The sequence below is a fragment of the Patiria miniata genome, unplaced genomic scaffold (genome assembly GCF_015706575.1).
Source record: "Patiria miniata isolate m_02_andy unplaced genomic scaffold, ASM1570657v1 HiC_scaffold_13, whole genome shotgun sequence".
In the NCBI taxonomy this organism is placed as follows: domain Eukaryota; kingdom Metazoa; phylum Echinodermata; class Asteroidea; order Valvatida; family Asterinidae; genus Patiria; species Patiria miniata.
In genome coordinates, this window is record NW_024037051.1 from 11,743,741 (window position 1) to 11,760,180 (window position 16,440).

The 16,440-nt window shown below is 39.5% G+C and overlaps 4 protein-coding genes across 4 annotated transcripts; all 4 read right to left on the reverse strand.

Annotated features, from left to right (window-relative positions):
• Nucleotides 1–5,702: 5,702 nt before the first annotated feature.
• Nucleotides 5,703–6,236, reverse strand: LOC119721579 (snaclec mucrocetin subunit alpha-like). The gene has a single exon (XM_038191657.1). It carries the CDS (start codon nt 6,234–6,236, stop codon nt 5,703–5,705), a length of 534 nt encoding a protein of 177 aa, XP_038047585.1.
• A 1,242-nt stretch (nt 6,237–7,478) lies between these two features.
• On the reverse strand, nt 7,479–8,006 carry LOC119721580 (snaclec trimecetin subunit beta-like). The gene has a single exon (XM_038191658.1). It carries the CDS (start codon nt 8,004–8,006, stop codon nt 7,479–7,481), a length of 528 nt encoding a protein of 175 aa, XP_038047586.1.
• A 1,440-nt stretch (nt 8,007–9,446) lies between these two features.
• On the reverse strand, nt 9,447–9,983 carry LOC119721581 (snaclec agglucetin subunit alpha-1-like). The gene has a single exon (XM_038191659.1). It carries the CDS (start codon nt 9,981–9,983, stop codon nt 9,447–9,449), a length of 537 nt encoding a protein of 178 aa, XP_038047587.1.
• Nucleotides 9,984–13,966: 3,983 nt separating this feature from the next.
• Nucleotides 13,967–14,380, reverse strand: LOC119721582 (perlucin-like). The gene has a single exon (XM_038191660.1). It carries the CDS (start codon nt 14,378–14,380, stop codon nt 13,967–13,969), a length of 414 nt encoding a protein of 137 aa, XP_038047588.1.
• Nucleotides 14,381–16,440: the final 2,060 nt, after the last annotated feature.

Sequence of the window (16,440 nt, forward strand, 5' to 3'; positions counted from 1 at the left end):
AAGAAACATTGTTTTCTACTACGTGATATTTAGTAAAGAATGAAAGTAGTTTAATAATTCAATACAATATTTCAATCAATTACAATAATCTTTCGACAACTCTTTGATGCAGTATAGTCCTAATCAGCTCAACACAAGAAGGTCTAATATCTTTATAAAATCACGATATCAAACCAAACGTTTCTTTAGAAAGCTTTAAAAACACACTTTTTTATAAAATACTTTTTCCAGAGTATCTTGAAAGAATCTTGATTTGAACATTTTCAAAAATCACGTTATTTTACTTTTAAAACAGCGGGAAACCCGTTTCTTACATTTAAAACAATAAAAACGTTGTTTAGAGTATTTGAAATTGTATGGACTACACCCCAAAACAGATTGGTGGAAGTAACCAATATTGATTAATATGTGTCCTACCAACCCGATTGGTTGAACACATTATTAACCAATATGTGGCTGTTTCAACCAATGATTGGTTATGTCAACCAATCTGCTATCAATCCATTTGACAAGAGATGTTAGTCAAAATTAAACAAAATCTTAAATATTTCTTTCACAGTATGTAGTCACCGAAAGCAAAACCGCCCCACCTAAAACTGAATTGAAGACAATAGGATCACTTGCGTTTCATGCATTTTGTTCCTTTCCAATAATAACACCACTCAAACTCTAAAGAAGTTTCCAATAATAACACCACTCAAACTCCAAAGTAGAACTTTCAAAACCTAACCTAATGAAGTTTCAGCTACTGGTTATTATACGTTTGGGATAAAACAGTGAAAAACCAAGCGTAACCTTCTGATCATGAAACACGACTTAACTGCACTTTTTATTTCCAAAGATCAGTCAATTACCTGATCGTTGAAAATCTCCCATATTTCTGGATTTCTTTTAAAGGGCCTGTGAAGTGAATATTTTTTAGGAACGTATTTTGTGCAACTTTCTAATCCTCTTAAATGTATGAAAACTATTTGACATCCCTGTTTGATTATTTTTATTGAAAAGTGCACTTCTTTACACATTTAAAAATGTCCATTCTTTTCCAGACAACTGAGGGCGTTGTTGCTGTTATGTCATTTTAGGAATACACTGTTCATATTGGTTTGGTTTATTTTAATCCATTATCGCAGTTAAAAACTGAATTGCAATGGATTTAACAAAATAATAAATTATTTAACACCAAATCAACAAATTATTTGACAACAATCACCATTACAATTTACACACACTAACAAAAAACCATTAAAACACGAACAATGACTTTTACAGTTCACGTGTACAAAGCATACTGTTAAAAACATGTCCATTGCAATTTACATATAGAAAAATTAAAATTATTATTATTGGTTATGCAATCTGATTAAGGTAGGAAGCGCACATAACGTTTTGTTCGGCAACGGATTTCAGGGATGGATGGTTTATTCCGCAGCATTCTAGTATGTTGAGGCGGAAAGAATTCACGAAAAAGATCAGTGTGTTTAAGGGTTTTGTTGAAAAAGGATAATGATATTTGATTACGTCTGTTTGCCAAAGAATCTAAGCTGAAATGCGATAAAGCTTGGGTGTGTGACAAATACTCGACCCTAAGAATAATCTTCAAGGCACGTTTCTGTACTTTTTCAAGCCGAGTCACCTGATGCTGGGTAAGTGCTCCGTTCCACACAGGGGCTGCATACTCCATCAATGGTCTGATGAAGCTTTTATAGAGGGTTATGAGATCACTGTGAGGCAAATCGTAACTTTTGAGAACCCTTAACATGTGGATTTTACCACTAGCACGTTTGACAATGCTGTCCACATTTTTGTCCCATTTGAGATCACTTTGGATAGTAACCCCCAAAACCTTGATATGTGATGTAATACAGAGTTCATAATCATCAACAGAAATAACAGGCATTACAGGGCTATTTCTAGAGAAATCAATATTCATTTGAAAGCACTTACTAGGATTTAATTTCATGCTATTTTGCATAGACCAATTTGTTAGGCTGTCGATGGCGTCCTGCAAGCAAGAATTCTGCGAAGATGGTCTACACTCAACAATCGATAAATCATCAACATATTTGAACACGGCCAGGTTATCACCCCCAAGTCTGACATCATTAATCATAACTAAAAATAAAATAGGGCCAAGTTTGGTTCCCTGAGGGACTCCAGCATTTAAGGTCAACCAACTGGAACATATTGAGTGGTAACGAACACACTGTTCTCTAGCGGTTAAGAAGTCAGCTATCCATGGAATGATAGAAGGGCGCACTTCCAAATGGATTAACTTATTCAACACTATTGTGTGATTAATCCTATCAAATGCTTTTGAAAAATCTGTGGTAGTCACAGTAGCAACCGATCTTGATTTATCAGCATTTCGATACAAAAGGTGAAGCATATTGAACAAATAATGATTTGTGGAGAAATATTTGCGGTTTCCAAACTGGGCAGGATCCAACCTGGGGCCAATGTCCTCCAACAACCACTTTGCAATAAATCCCTCCGCAACCTTTGCGAAGTGGTTAGTGAGAGATATCGGTCTTAACTTGTCAACAGAGGGTGGGCTGGACTTGGGTATGGGTATCACAATAGCTCGTTTCCAATCTTCGGGCACTCTTCCTTGTTGGAAGGATTTATTCAAAATATGAGTAAGGGGAGTAGCGAGTTCGATGGCAAAATGATTAATAAACCGTGCAGTAATATTGTCAGGCCCACCAGCTGTAGACAGTTTAATAGTTTGGAGCGACTTATAAACATCCCATGGATACAAATACGGGCAAGGTTGGGAAGAGGGTAAATATGCTGGGAGTCTACTAAGGTCAACACAATCCATATCTGATGCAACTGATACAAAATGTTCATTAATAGTAGATGCTATCATGAACGCATTATCTGGATCAACTCCTGGAATATACACTGACGGATGGTCTTTGTCATTACCAGTAAGCATGCGAATTCGGTGAAACCAAGCCGATGGTTTACTCTGTTTGAGTTTTGCAACCCGAGTGGCATAATACTGTTTCTTTGCCACGGCTATACCTGCTATAATCTTCGTCCGCAATCTTCTCCAGGAGACCATATCATTACAATGAAAAGCTACCTGTCGTGCTTTAATTAACCTTTTGATTTGTGGAGTCATCCAGGGTTTATCAGTAGTATGAATTTTGACTCTTTTAACCGGAAAATATAAATCAATCTTTGTGTTCAAGGTCTCAATAAACTTTTCATATTTTGTGTCAATATTAGTGTGATCTAACTCTTGAGCCCAGTCATAATTACTTATCCACATTCCAAAGGAACGCTTGGCACTCTCGGGCATAGGACGCCTCGAACACAATTTGCTTGCATTTTTAATTCGAGGATTATACACTGGGGTCCAAAGTACAGTGTTATGGTCTGACATGCCAACTGGTGATGTGATTTGGGGTATCGCATACTTATCACTCATATTCGTAATAAGCGTATCAAGAATACTATTACCTCTAGTTGGTTGGTCCACAACTTGTTGAAAATGCTGATATTAGGTGTTTTCTGTTCAAATTGTGAAAGCAAACATTTGTTCATTTAAAACATTTGTGAGAAACATGTGTTCATAGGCTAACTGCCATGTACTGACACAACAACAAAACACTAAAAGAAAAGAACAGTTAGGACAGCGAAATATTCAAAATTCGGGCAAATTTTGGTGCTGAAACTGCAGCTGTATTACATTGATGTTTCTGCATGAAATGACATCACGGTTTTGCTCATGAATATGGAAATTCACATTAGCATAAAACCCCAAAAGGCACCAAAATACCCTTAAAAATGGCAAACCGAAAATTAAAAATAGCGATGAAGGGAACATAAAAGGTGCGTTTGCTAGGATTGCATTAAAAAAATTACATTGCATGGACCCCTTACATGACAGCAAGCCAGACGGCATATTTTCACGGGTGTTTCGTATACAGTACGTACCAAGTGAGCTTAATGATAATAATTCGGCAGGTTACGTTTTGGATAAATGCAAATGATCCTATCATTATACCTTTAACTATCCATCCATTGATTACATCTTTAAAAACTCAAGCAATAAAACAAAAACTAAGTCAGCAATAATTTGCCGTTTAAGGTATATGACAAGTTACAAACTAAATTTACGCCAGGGCGTGAGCTCTAACTCAGCAAGCATGCAGTAGTACGACTGAACGAGGATCCAAAACAATAGTTTTTTTTTTTTACAATTGCACATAAGACTGCTTTTGATTTCCACAACAAATACGGCTAAATGTTTGAATGACGTACAATTATCATACGAATGTTAGTAGACTGTGATGCACGGCAATGTTCTACTATTTGACAAACAGGCCGTAAAAGAAAAAAGTTTCATTTAAATTCAATGAAAATTGAGTCAGTCACAAAAGTTGAATCTATACTTAGTCGAAATATGTTTACATTACAAGAATATATGACAAATGAATCATTAAAGCTACATTCACTCATTTAAAGTGATGTTATGATAAAAATTTACAATGTAGGCAATTCAAATTTAAAGTTAAAGAATCACAATTGAATCATAAATATAACTTTAAGTCAAACACTTTATTTTTTGAAGGGAATAACCAGTCTAGTGAGTTTATTAAAAATCTTCTACTTTTTCGAGTGCAACAACCAAAACTTTAAAGGATAAATCGAGAAAAATCCGACGTCTTTTCCAAATACAAATATTAACGTCTTTAGATAAATATCTTCCTTTTTTTGACATGCTTAATTACAATTATAAGGTAAACTGAATAGAAACATGGCATGTTTTTTTCCCTATGACCTATCGCGTGAAAAAAATCCCTCCCGTGCTACTGTCTTGATTCAATCAAAATGCAGCATAAATATCGAAACAGATTATTAATGAGACAAAATGTTCACCTAAATCAACATCCCAACGCTTCCGTAGTCCAATACAGGGTGAGTAAAAATAAAAGGAAACCCAAATGTCGGGACTATTTTTGTAAGTTCTGCATGAAGCATATTATAATGAAGTTCTGTCCACTGATCAAAAAAACAACAACCGTGTGTGCTCTTCCAGTAAAACGGAAACAATTTACACACCTGTGAATTGTTTTCGTTTTGCTGAAAAAACACTTACCTTTTATACCAGTGATCCGTGGACAGAACTTTAAAACGGTAGTTGTGTTTAAAATTCCGTAATTTAAAAAGTACATGAGTGATTTGAATGATTTTTGTACTAACAGAAAGCTTTTTAATAGGGTTTTCATATCCTAGATTTTGAAAGTGCTACATGCAGAACTTCATTAAAAAAATGGTCCTGACATTTGGGTTTCCATTTCTTGACTCACCCTGTATACATGTTTGTATATCCATTTAATCTATACATTTTGGCCGTGACTCGTAACTTTAATAATTCGGGAGTTTTCATTTGTGAAATGTTGATGAAAACATCAGACAAGCCAGCTTTCGGCCTACCTTGGAAATTGAGCGCGGATCTGCTAAGTCAGCACATCGCAGCTGTCCAAGTTTCTTGTCGGGCTCATGGGGCCATCATTTCCATAATTGCAATTTTGATATCAGGATCAGTAACCTGCAAGTGGCAGGCGTGGAACCGGTTTGTGTGAAACAATTTACTTCGTGATACAGAAATGTTCATTGGAATGAACCGAGTCTACACCGTAATGTCATTGTCCATTGTTATTCACTGGATGTCCCATCTCGCTTAAGTTTCACGGTAAGTCGCTGACGAAGCGCCCGTTTGAATCGGCTGTCAGGCAGCGCACTCGAGGAGTATCTTGCATCTCGCAGACGACGTACCTCCCTATGTTTGGCATGCAGTTGATACTTCTCCATGTCCCGTTGCCTTCCTGCCACAACACGACGCACTGACGATCTTCTTGTTTGGGATAACTCGTTGCCCAGTTGGTGAAGCTCATTCCCTCAGTATTCCCGCGGCAAACGAAGCTTGCGTTAACGGGCTCACGTTTGCAGCCGATCCAGACCCCGCGTTTGTCCACGGTCCGAAATCGTTCCATCACCATCCGCCATAAGAAATCGTTCTCGGCCTGTGAATTCGGCACGACAAGATGGCTATGTTTACTCTCGCAAAACTCTGATGCATCTGCCCAGCTCATCTCGTCGAAGTACATCGCGTAGCATGACTGATGCCAGTTCTTCCAGCCCGGAGGGCAGAGAGCTGACAAGAACGAAAAACCTCCCAAGGCGAACAGAAATACAACGAAAATATCACGAAGAGCTGCCATTTTGAAGTTATTAGATCATACAGTTGAGATTTGTAAACATGCGTAATATCTCCTAGATGCAGCAGTTTGCCTGCGTTAATCAATTGTCTCCCGAGTATAATGTACTTTGTCAATGCACACTTAGATTGATATGCCTCAGAGCTGCTAGTCCCAACTGCATTGTGAGGCCAGCAGTACGGAGTTGTTTTTTAATATGGACGTCATTTCTTCGCATGACACCAATATGAAATTGCTCCTCCGGATGATTTGCTATAGTTATGCGTTTTCATGGCAACCTTATTTGCATCTATAGGGAGAGCAGAGCATATTCTTCCTTAATGCGATTGGTTTTAAATTAATGGCGGTTTGGGCTCGGTAGTTAACTCTGCAGAGACCTTGACGTTTTGGATAATAATGAGATACTCGTACAGCGTTTCGCACCAAGGCTTCGCATTTGATTAGCCTGGTCATCAGACCATGAGACCATTGTTCTAGTAGCAGGAGATCAGCGTAATTTATTCTCTACCTTCGTAGGTACTAATTTATACTATAAATTTACCAATTGATGGTAAGGAGAGAGGGAGAAAGAGACAATTGTAGTAAAGTGTCTTGCCCAGAGACTTGACACAAACACCATGTTCACGTCGGGGTACGAATTAACGCAAGTAGGTTGAATACCATAACCTTTGAACCACTTTGCTCCATTTGTTTCATTGTTTTTCTTGTTGGAGTTGCTGTAACCTGAGTGGTTTTTTGCATTGTCCACGGGAAATGTGCAGACAAAACAGCATTGACAATACATCTTTAATCGGAACCGATTTAGTGAATTCTACAAAATCATATATAGGTGCCAAGAAAACAATACCCGAACGGCTGCATCGATCAGCGTATCCATCCGCAGGTTGATGACAAACAAAATTGAGCGGTGATTTAGCCTATATACTTTCGAATCGGAGCGAGGTTCCATTAAGAAGGCGTGTTGAAATTGTCCAAGTTTCATGTTGAGTCTTAGGGAGTCCGTTGGAATTTCACGCTTAACTACACCAAAACAGAGTAATTAACGAGAGTTCAACGTACGTGTAATACCACATTTGCTATATGAAGACCAAGTCAGTAACCTGCAGGAAGCCTGTCGTGCCGGGATGACTTAATTTGTGGTAAAGGAATTAAGTTCGAGATGTCGAGCATCCAAATTGTGTCTACTTCGTACATTGTGTCGTCTAGTTGTTCACTTGCGATGTCCAATGCACTTCGATGAATTGTTCACGGTAGGTCAGTGACGAAGCGCCCGTTTGCGTCGGCCGCCAAGCAGTGCACGCGAGGAGCATCCGGCATCGCGCAGACGACGTACTTGCGAAGCTCGCAGCCGTACGATTTCCATGTTCCGTTGCCTCCCTTCGACAGCACGACGCACTGTCGAGCTCCTTGTTCTGGAAAACCCGTTGCCCAGTTGGTGAAGCTCATTCCCTCGGTGTTCCCAGTGCATTCAAAGCTCGAATCAGCGGACTCGCGTTTGCAGCCGATCAAGACCCCGCGTTCTTCGGCAGTCTCATATCGTTCCATCACCATCCGCCAGAGGAAATCGTTCTCGGCCTGTGAATTCGGCACGACAAGGTGGCTGTGTTTACCGTCGCAGGACTTTGAAGCATCCACCCAGCTTATTCGATCGAAGTAAATTGCGTAGCATGACTGATGCCAGTTCTTCCAGCCCGGAGGGCAGAGAGCTGACAAGGTCGATAAACCTCCCCAGACGAACATAAGTAAAATCAAACTATCAAATATAGACGCCATTTTGAAGTTGTCTAGACACACAGTTTAGAAACGTATGTGGAAAGTATCTACTACTCGATCAAACGGTTTGAATGGCTTAATACCAGACAGGATCTAATAGTTATCCTGAGTATGAACTTTGCACAACCGTTTCTTAAAGCAAACTTTGGTTGGTATGCCTCAGATCTTTTAACACCAACTGCATGTGATGCAAGTACCATGCATGTTGTTGAATATACGGCCTGACTTGTTAGGCGTCATTGTTAGACCGCATCACACACATCCATGGAAGTACCCTTCGAGTTATAACTTTGGCCATGGCGTCTGCATTTTCATGAAAAACCGTGTTTATTTCTAAGGGAACAGAACGTCAGATTTCCTCAGTATGAAGGATTTTATATTGATGGCATTTAGAGTCGATACTCCATAGAGACCTCGACGTTTTGGATTATTGGAAACTTACATCCTTCAATCGCCCATCTCATGATGTGATATCCATTACATCCTTCAATCGCCCATCTCATGATGTGATATCCATTAGAAACAGTATCCACGTGTTACATACCGTGAAATAAAGGCCAAGCCTATGTTCTCTTGGCCACTTTGATTAAAGAGACTAATGCATATCATAATATATCTGGCACATTTATTTTTGTCTTGCTCTATGCACACATTATGCTACGTTCATATGCATTCTGGCAATGTGACTGTTTCCTTTAATTTGGAAAGTATTTATTGAAAGGCAGCTAACAGAGACGGATATCCAATACATTTATTGGATATCCAGCTCACACGGTTGAAGTAGATGGCGTAGCGTGACTGGTTCCAGTTCTTCCAGCTGGGAGGGCAGGCAGATCCTTGTGAGAACGCAGCCTGAAGTAATTTGTCGCACCGAGATGCAATTGTAGTATTGATTTCGCTTTTGTATATCAAATATCGTAAAGGTGTAATACTTTCAGTGTTTGGTACCAATGTTAGGAGTTCGCGTCGCCGCTTATTGTTAAATTGCTCGGCCGTACTAACTAGATAGGATTTTACTAAGTATGGTAGTACTAATTCTTCACATGTGACGTTTTGCTTCCAACTTACTTCCGGATAATGGCGTCAGCACGTGCAATGGCGCATTATGGAATCGACGCACATGTTTTTTTGTTGAATGAATGAGCCTCCCAAGTGTAAGGCCGGATAAAACACACAAGCTTTGTAATGGTCTTTGTCCCAAAGTTTTAATTGCCCACCGCTCAACGAGCTTAACGAGGGACAAATTGCGAATGGAGCTTATGGTTGAAATTGGTGCAGTCAACGAGACATAAAAATAATGACTGTGACCACGTGCTTGTCCAGGTACACATTCAGAATGCATCTGTTACCTTGACTGGGGTTTTGAGCACTCTCCAGCTCAAAGTAGGCCTAAAGCAATTCTAATTGGTACACAATACGATGACTTCGGAGGATCAATCTTCACGGCAAGTCCTTAACAAAGCGCCCGTTTTCGTCGGCTGTCAGGCAGTACACACGAGGAGTGTTCGGCATCTCGCAGACGACGTACCTCTCTTTGTTTGCCATGCAGTTGCTACTTCTCCATGTTCCGTTGCCTCCCTTCCACAACACGACGCACTGACGAACTTCTTGTTTGGGATAACCCGGGGCCCAGTTGGTGAAGCTCATACCCTCAGTATTCCCGGAGCAAACGAAGCTTCCGTGAACCGACTCACGTTTGCAGCCGATCCAAACCCCGCGTTTTTTCGCGGTCTGAAATCGTTCCATGACCATCTGCCTTAAGAAATCGTTCTCGGCCTGTGAATTTGGCACAACCAGGTGGCCTTGTTTACTCTCGCAGAATTTTGAAGCATCTGCCCAGCTCGAAGCACGATGTGAGTAAATCGCGTAGCATGACTGATGCCAGTCCTTCCAGCCGGGAGGGCAGAGAGCTGACAAGGTCGAAAAACCTCCCAAGGCGAACAGAAATACAACCAAAATATCACGAAGAGCTGCCATTCTTAGAATATTCATACAGTTATGCAAGGGAAGTAACTCCTACTTCAATGCAGCGATTTGATTGCCTTAACAATGATGAAAGATCCGCAGACAGTAGTATTATCGTCAAGTTGGTTCATTCTCATACCATGTAGTAATACCAAGCAGCTACTTGTACCAACTATATACAGTCTGCCGATAGCTCGCCCACCGGAATCTTATAATGTCAAGATCACTTGTCGTTGGTGACGTGTGATGTGTTTGGCCCTGAATTTCTGCCGGATATTAGTTTGGCTTTGGCTTTGTGGGTTGTATTGTGATGGCATGACTACTTTCAATGTTGGACAGGCAGAGCGTGCCGTGGGTCACCTTGGAGGAGATCGGGTGGGTACTCAATTAGCTTTCATTTTCTTTCTTATCCCATCAAAATAAGGCTGGTAATTTATTGCCGTAACACTTTTGAAACTGATGTTTCGCCAGCCGTGGATTAGGCCTATTGGAAAATTTCAACCTTGAGTCGCCCATCTCATATACGTGAAATGCATTAAAAACAGTATTGACGTGTAACTTACAACTACATAGCCTCTAGATATTCTTAAGCCCAGTTTTGCTTAGAGAAACCATAAGCCTACCATATTTTATGGCACACCTATTTTTGTATTGCTTTACCATACATGCTTCGTACGCATGACATCTGACAATGTTCATTTGCTCTTATATTTGGAAAAGTATTCATTGTATAGTAAAGCTGTCAAAAGAGACGTACATTGTATAATCCAATACATATTCGTTTGGCAATACGTCATTGTAGAGCAAACGATACATATTAACTTCAAAGATAAAAAGGCAGATTTTTTTGTTTGTCCCCCGTGTTTAACCATTCCTGTGCTTAGTGGGTGAAGGTGGCTCAGTATGGCTAACACGTGAAATAAAACACGCTCTTTTTGTTCTCGGAAACCATCCGAAATACGATACAGTATCGATCGACTCCTTTCATGTCAAGCTTTAAAACATTTTTATTTCTTCAACAGCAGCGAAACAATTCAACATGTAAAGGCCGTACGTCAGGAGGAGTTTTCGCGCTGCAAATTCGCAAATTTTGAACACATTTCAACTCCTGCGAATTTTTGCAGCGATTGCTTCGTGATAATAAATTAGCATTGCATTCGCATTCCCATTAACTATGAATCGGCCTCACCTCGCAGCGATTTTTTCCCCCTGAAAACGAAGAAATTAGAACATTGTTTTCTGCATTGTTACAGTAACTTCTATACGTAATATTTAGTGAAGAATGAAAGTGGTTTAATAATTTAATACAATATTTCAATCAATTACAATAATCTTTCAACAACTCTTTGATGCAGTATAGTCCTAATCAGCTCAACACAAGAAGGTCTTTATCTTTATAGAATCACGATTCCTAACCAAACGTTTCTTAAGAAAGCTTTAAAAACACATTTTTTTTGCAAAATACATTTTCCAGAGTGTCTTGAAAGAATCTTGATTTGAACATTTTCTAAAATCACGTTATTTTACTTTTAAAACAGCAGGAAACCCGTTTCTTATATTTAAAAAAACAATCCGTTGTTTAGAGCATTTGAAATTGTATTGTCTACACCCCAAAACAGATTGGTGGAAGTAACCAATATTGATTAATATGTGTCCTACCAACCCGATTGGTTGAACACATTATTAACCAATATGTGGCTGTTTCAACCAATGATTGGTTATGTCAACCAATCTGCTATCAATCCATTTGACAAGAGATGTTAGTCAAAATTAAACAAAATCTTAAATATTTCTTTCACAGTATGTAGTCACCGAAAGCAAAACCGCCCCACCCAAAACTGAATTGAAGACAATAGGATCACTTGCGTTTCATGCATTTTGTTCGTTTCCAATAATAACACCACTCAAACTCTAAAGACGTTTCCAATAATAACACCACTCAAACTCCAAAGTAGAACTTTCAAAACCTAACCTAATGAAGTTTCAGCTACTGGTTATTATACGTTTGGGATAAAACAGTGAAAAACCAAGCGTAACCTTCTGATCATGAAACACGACTTAAATGCACTTTGTATTTCCAAAGATCAGTCAATTACCTGATCGTTGAAAATCTCCCATATTTCTGGATTTCTTTTAAAGGGCCTTTGAAGTGAATATTTTTTAGGAACGTATTTTGTGCAACTTTCTAATCCTCTTAAATGTATGAAAACTATGTGACATCCCTTTTTGATGTATTATGTATTGAAAAGTGCACTTCTTTTCACATTTAAACATGTCCAATCTTTTCCGGACAACTGAGGGTGATGTTGCTGTAAAGTCATAAAGACACTGTTCATTTTACTAGGTGTTTTCTATTCAAATTGTGAACCCAAACATTTCTTCATTGAAAACATATGTGAGAAAAGTGTGGAATACTGCCATGTACTGACACAACAACAAATCACTTAAAGAAAAGAAAATTTAGGACAGCGAAATATCCAAAACTCTAGCAATTTTTGGTGCTGAAACTATAGTTGTAACATTGAGGTTTCTGCCTGAAATGACATCACAGCTTTGCTCATGAATATGGACATTGAAACCGAACATTGAAACAAGGGATAAAGGGAACACAAAAGTGCATTAGGATTTCATTAAAAATTACATTGCATGGGCCCCTTACGTGACAGCAAGCCAGACGGAATATTTTCACAGGTGTTTAGTGTACAGTACACGTACTTTAATCCAAGAGAGATTTATGATAATAATTCGGTAGGTTATACTTTGGACTAAATAATGCTATCATTATACCTTTAACTATCCATTCATAGATTACACCTTTAAAAACTCCAGCAATTATTAAACAAAAAGTAAGTCGGCAATAATTTGCCGTTTAAGGTATATGACAAGCTTCACACTAAATTTACGCCAGGGCGTGAGCTCTAACTCAGCAACCATGCAGTAGTACGACTGAACGAGGATCCACAACAATATTTTTGTTACAATTGCACATTACAGCAAAAAAAAAGAAGTTTTGTTGCCCTCATCCGACCGACCCAACAATCTGGAAATCTCCGGTCAACTTTAATTATTTATTTATTTTTTTTTTTTGGAGGGGGGGGGGGGAAATGCCATTTATTCTGTACTTCGTTACAAACACGTTAATTTCACCGTGTACGTGTAACGGATGATGCGTGTTTGTAAAGACCTGGGGCATCGTACACGTACACCAAAAAAATGTGCACATGCACTGTTCACGTATGTACAATGTATCGCATCGCATGGGTGGGAGTGTTCATCTATACAAACTGTGGGCGGAAAAGAAACCAGAGAACAAACGAGAATATCGTCCACGATTCCCAGCATTATACGTCCGCGATTGGGGTCGTGTACAAAACCTATGGGAATATTCCTTTAAAAAAATGGTACAAACAAAAGAGGGACAATAGGACGTCCACGATCGATGGTGTGAACACGACTGTATGAGTTGGTGCATGCATGCAGTACACGTATTTTAACAGATGCATACAACGTTTCGTGTACGAGCCGAGTTGGTAGAGCGGAACTGGTAACTGAATCGAATTCTTTACAGAATATTAGTCACAATGATCACGTAAGCTTCAATTAAGTAGGAGACGTCGAATGAAAATTAAAAAAAAAAAAATTAAAAGAAATATCATGACTTAACGACGAAAAAAAAATGTGTACTCGAACAATTATGTGTACACACCCCGTCAAAAAAAAAAATAAAAAATAACCTCTTCGACCGACCGCCTACTCCTGTTTTTTTTATGTGAGGGCAACAAAACAATTTCTTTGGCCTAAGACTCAGTGCTTTTAATTTCCACAACGATACGGCTAAATGTTTGAACAACGTACAATTATCATGTTAGTAAACGACTTTGATGCACAGCAACGTTCTATTTGACAGGCAGGTCGTAAAAGAAAACAAGTTCCATTTAAATTCAATGAAATTTGAGTCAGTCACATTAGTTGAATCCATACTTAGTCTGAAACATTTACGGTAAGTCGGTGACGAAGCGCCCGTTTGCGTCGGCCGTCAAGCAGTGCACGCGAGGAGCATCCGGCATCTCGCATACGAAATACTTGCGAAGCTTGCAGCTGTATGATACCCATGTTCCGTTGCCTGCCTTCGACAACACGACGCACTGTCGAGCTCCTTGTTCGGGATTACCCGGTGCCCAGTTGGTGAAGCTCATTCCCTCGGTGTTCCCAGCGCACTCAAAGCTCGAATCAGCGGACTCGCGTTTGCAGCCGATCCAGACCCCGCGTTCTTCGACAGTCTCATATCGTTCCATCACGATCCGCAGCAAGAAATCGTTCTCGTCCTGTGAGTTCGGCACGACAAGGTGGCTTTGTTTACCGTCGCAGAACTTTGAAGCATCTGCCCAGCTCATACGATCAAAGTACATCGCGTAGCATGACTTTTGCCATTCCTTCCAGCCAAGAGGGCAGAGAGCTGACAAGGTCGAAAAACCTCCCCAGACGATCAGAAGTAAAATCAAACTATCAAATATAGATGCCATTTTGAAGTAGTTAAATCACAGAATTGAGGTTCGTGTACATGGAAAGTATCTCCTACTAACAGTTTGATTGTCTTAATACGAGACAAGATTAAAATGTTCTCCCGAGTATAATCATGGAGGTAGAATTGGACTTTGCAGAACACGAGATAATGGTAGACGCTGCATATGAGATGTCTGAACAACGTTGGTGATGTGAATGAGTGAAGCTCGATAAGCCACGACTTCAATGCCGATTCAAGGACAGTCAACTGTGTTCTTCCAATGTGAGACCAGATAGAACGCAGATGTCCCGATAGGCCTATACGCAAACCGGTAATGGTGGTCATTAAAAAGGCATTAAAAGTGCTGTCACCCTTGCTAACGAGTTTTAAGAGGAGGATCCGTTGAAGCGACAGGGAGTCGGAGGTTGTATAAGTATTACTGAGGTATGGTATCTCTTTCTGCAACACGTTATCTGTTGTTTGCTTGTTACGCCTATGGAGAAACACTACTTAGTACAACTACAAGATCTATATTTATATTAGTTTGCTTTATATTATACTGTATAATATGTTATTAGATTGATTGATATAAACAAATAATTAAAAATGGTATTCATATTAATTTACATCCAATTAACGTTCTCGACAGTAGATCAGATGTTCATTAGCCTGCAAGAGTAGTAGTCGATGTAAGAAATAGTGAAGGGTATTTAGAAAACTTATATAACTTTGAGAAAGAAAACTACATGAATAACCTTTGCCGAAGTCATCAGTGGGAATTTCAAATGCCTATGAATTTTTTACTTTAAAAGAAATAAAGGGATTCGTAATAGACCATGTTAACGAGCAATTCAGCCGTTTCTCTCCAACTCTTGCACTGCGTTCGTCTACTTCCCCCACGCTTACTCGTGCAAGCGCGACAGCGTTCGATTTACCTCTCATGGGACTTCTCGCGCTTACTTGAGCTTGGCCAAAGAAACCGACCGACTCGCCGAGCCGTCTATTTGGGTAAGTATCCCATAAGGCCATGCAATAAACATGGCTGCCAACGTGACGTCCGGCGGGCGCCTCAGACCGGCCGTGTCCAAAACGGGCTTCCAGAGCTACGGCTATACGTCTATATTGTCGGCGTGTCCCCGCGTATTCTCAATGGGCGTGGACATAGACCTAGCTCTAGACAGTTGATTCGGATGCAGCCTCAGTGTCATGTCAAAGTTCAACTTTCCAGCTCTTGCACGAAACTTTACCAGAAACTGTTCGTTTAGTTAGCTCCACTTCCCGATAAGCCACGCCTTCCCAGCCGATTCAATTACAGTCAACTGTGTTCTTCCAATTTCAGGGACGCAGATGTCTCAATAGGCCTATACTTTAACGGGTAATTGTAGTCATTAAGTCATTAAAAGTGCTGTCACCCTTGCTTAACGAGTTTTAAGAGGATCCATTGAAGCGACAGGAAGTCGGAGGTTGTAGGCATTACTGAGGTTTCTCTTTCTGCAGCATGTTATCTGTTGTTTGCCTGTTAGGCCTATACTTCATTATGGATAAACACTAATTTAGTACAATATCTATTTTTCTATTAGTTGGCTTTATATTAAACTTTATAAATATGTTATTAGATGGGTTGATATAAACAAATATAACTAGATTAATATTTGTACATCCACTTAACGTTCTCGACAGTAGATCAGATGTTCATTAGCCTGCAAGAGTAGTAGTCGATGTAAGAAATAGTGAAGGGTATTTAAAAAAAAACCTGATATAACTTTGAAAAAGAAAACTACATGAATAACCTTTGCCGAAGTCATCAGTTGGAAATTCAAATGTCTATGAGAGTTTCTCCTTTGAAGGACATTAGGGGATTCGTAATGGGTCATGTTAGCGAGCCATTCAGCCGTTTCTCTCCAACTCCAGATGTAATTCCAGGGGTACATACATCTTTATGGAGTACTTGCCATGTCGTTGTCC